The 3,065-nt window shown below is 42.8% G+C and overlaps 1 protein-coding gene across 1 annotated transcript; it reads right to left on the reverse strand.

Moving 5' to 3' along the window:
- Nucleotides 1-404: 404 nt before the first annotated feature.
- Nucleotides 405-2,809, reverse strand: p2ry1 (purinergic receptor P2Y1). The gene is made up of 2 exons (XM_028465619.1): nt 2,382-2,809; nt 405-1,799 (listed from the first exon to the last, which is right to left on the reverse strand). The coding sequence occupies exon 2, from the start codon at nt 1,768-1,770 to the stop codon at nt 670-672; it is 1,101 nt and encodes a 366-aa protein (XP_028321420.1). The 5' UTR covers nt 1,771-1,799; nt 2,382-2,809; the 3' UTR covers nt 405-669.
- Nucleotides 2,810-3,065: the final 256 nt, after the last annotated feature.

The raw sequence follows: 3,065 nt of genomic DNA on the forward strand, positions 1-3,065 counted from the left end.
ATCTCAATATTTTTTCTCAAAATGACTATATACGATATTAATCTTGATATTTTTAACTGAATAAAGTCTTACCAGAAAGACAATTCTTGGTTAAATTTGCTGATGACAAATGCAACACAGGCACATCTATTTACAAACAGCTGCACAATATGTGTTTGTCCTATAAGGGACAGCATGTGTGAGTGACTTCTGTAGTGTGGCTTGTTTAGAGGAAGGTCTGGGTTAGGATGGACTCAGAAATCCAGTTCAACTGAGCATTTCATGTTGTTTTGAGAAGTAACGAAAGCAGCGACTCCTAAAACAAGTATTTCAAGTGCTATGGAAACATTGTAAAGAAGGACACTGTTTGACTGTGCTGTATGAATAATACAGTATATAATACTTGTATGATGTGATTTGTACTGATTGTAAAAAAAGAAAAAAGAAAGAGAGATATATCTCAATATTGGCAACATTGTCATTTTCTATCTTGCCAAAAAAGAAAACTCTATATATCTTGAATCGTGATATATTGCCCAGCCCTAGAGCACAGTACAAATAAGTTACCAACATCAACAGCCTATATGTAAGCAATGTCTGTCACAGGGTTAAGGGATTTCTACCTTCTTAAAGAAAAACTCCCGTTAGTTTTCAGTCGACACAGTGCATTTATCTTATTTAAAGTCCATTCTAAGGCGAACACGCAATAACACAAAGTCCCTCTGTCACGTTCTGCTTGCGGTCGCCGTTCTCCACGTACTCGGCCAAGCTATTAAGTGCTGTTTCTTCGCTCTTTGACTGTAAAACATTGTTCCCCTTCCTGGAGGGTTTTTTAGTCGCGCGGGAAAGCTTTCTCCTGAATGTATCTCCAGCCAAGAAGTAAAGAACAGGATCCACACAGCTGTTGAGGCTGGCCAGGCCCCGTGTCACCTGGTACGTGGCATAGACGCGGTTGTTAAAGTCGCACATGTCAGGGCTCTGGAAGTACAGCCTGGCTCTCATGTTAAGGTTTTTCATCACGTGGAAAGGAAGGTATGAGCAGGCAAAGACTGCGAGCACGATAATGACCAGATGAATGGATTTCTGCCTTAGGGGCGCATTGTCCATATCATTACAGATTAACGCTTTGACGATCATGCCGTAGCAACAAAATATGATGATGAAAGGGATACAGAATCCAAACACAGTCAATGTCATGCTGTAGATGAAATAACCTGGTAGTTCATCCTCAGTGGTGGTGTCATAACAAGTGGTGGCATTGCGTTTCAGGCCAGTTCTGGAATAATATAAGATGGGGGACATACTTAAAAAAACTACCACCCACACCAACGCACTGGTAATAACGGTATTTTTCTTTTTCAGTCGACCCAGCGACTTGAGCGGATACACGACCCCACTGTACCTGTGGACACTGATGCAGGTGAGAAATAAAATACTCCCATATAGGTTAACGTGGAATATAAACCGTTGGAGGCGACACAGGAGGTCTCCAAATATCCAATCGGTTTTGTTGAAGTAGTAGAAGATGAGGAAAGGCAGAGAGAGGACGTAGCAGAAGTCAGCCAGAGCCAGGTTGAACATATACACAGAGATGCTGCTCCAGGGGCGCATGTGGCACACGAACATCCAGATGGCCAGGCTGTTGCCCACCAGCCCGGTGATGAACACCATGATGTAGACGGTTGGCAGGTAATAAAACTGGAAGCCCGTCTTGGTGAGAGAACATCCTCTTGTGTGGTTGTGGAGCTCCGTCACATTGAGCAGGGAGGTCAGGTTCAGGACTGAGGTCATGGTGTCAGGGACAGAGGGTGGTCCTTGTTCTGCACGAGGAGAGATGCATATAGAATCAAAAGCAAGATTTTTTGATTTATTTATTTTTATTACTTTTATTTTTTAACACATTGTTTTCAAAACACAGCCATGGTATGCACATCTAACCCTGTTTATAATATAAAATATGGCTCTTTTGCACATTGTTTCTCTTCTTTTAAGTATGGATTAACTATTTTGTTTGAACTGTGTTCCTGTTGTAATTTACTGTATGGCAATTGTGAGAGTTTTAGTCCTGGCTTTGTTTTATCACTAATATTCTGTTATTGGTCATAACTGTTCCCTTTTGTCATGTTGTAATTTCTCTCTATCTTAATACCTTTTAAACTTTAAGTATCCTTTTAAAATCTGCCCAGGGACACCAGATGAAAACGAGTCTGGACATTTACAGCATGTCTGTTTATTTAATGTGCATTGTCCCTTTTAAATAATCAATAATAATAAGATCACTTGTCAACAGAAGCCAGATTCACTCGAGAACATTTAGATTCACACACAGACCTCTAAACGAATAGCTGATTGTGCCTTTTTAACACCAGTAGTCACAGTAAAAAGGAAATAAAGGCACTCACCGCTGGGTTAGACTGGAATTCCACATTCCTGTAAGAGTCACAGTCCCAAAAATGTCAGTGAAGACGCGTGCAAGCTTTCAGGTATCCTCCTTCATTCTCAAACTGCGCACAAGTTTCGTTTTTCCTTAAGTTTTACACACAGAAACCTCACGGTGTAACGGAGCAGGTCTGCAGTAGTTTGGGTCACGCACACGGCGGAGCAGAGGGACGCAGCACAGACAGACAGACAGACAAACAGACAGCTGCCTGCAGGCTACGGCATGAACAGGCGGCTCTGTGGATCTGTGGATCTCTGCGCCACGGCACGGAGAGGAGAGGGCGGTGCGCGCGTTCAGCGTCTCCAAAACGCGCGCTGTCTCTCTCGTGCTCCCTCCTCCAGGTGGACCATTAAAGCGCACAGGCTCGGACGCGTGCGCACCAGTGGTGTATCAGATACTGATCTATTTCTCTTCTCAGTGGTAGCGACATACTGAGGACGTGCTTTCACTTTCCTGAAGTTTCAGGAAGAGGCTGTCAATGGCAACACCTAAGATCCGCCAAATAAACTATTGCAGCAAATTATACAAGGGCTTGCTCGTCACAAAGCAGTCTGTCTTTATTTCTGCGCCCCCCCAAAGATAAATACAACATGTCAACAAAAATACAGACAATGGCTCCAAACATAAAAGGACCAAAAAGATTGCA

This window comes from Gouania willdenowi, chromosome 13, assembly GCF_900634775.1.
Source record: "Gouania willdenowi chromosome 13, fGouWil2.1, whole genome shotgun sequence".
Classification (NCBI taxonomy): domain Eukaryota; kingdom Metazoa; phylum Chordata; class Actinopteri; order Blenniiformes; family Gobiesocidae; genus Gouania; species Gouania willdenowi.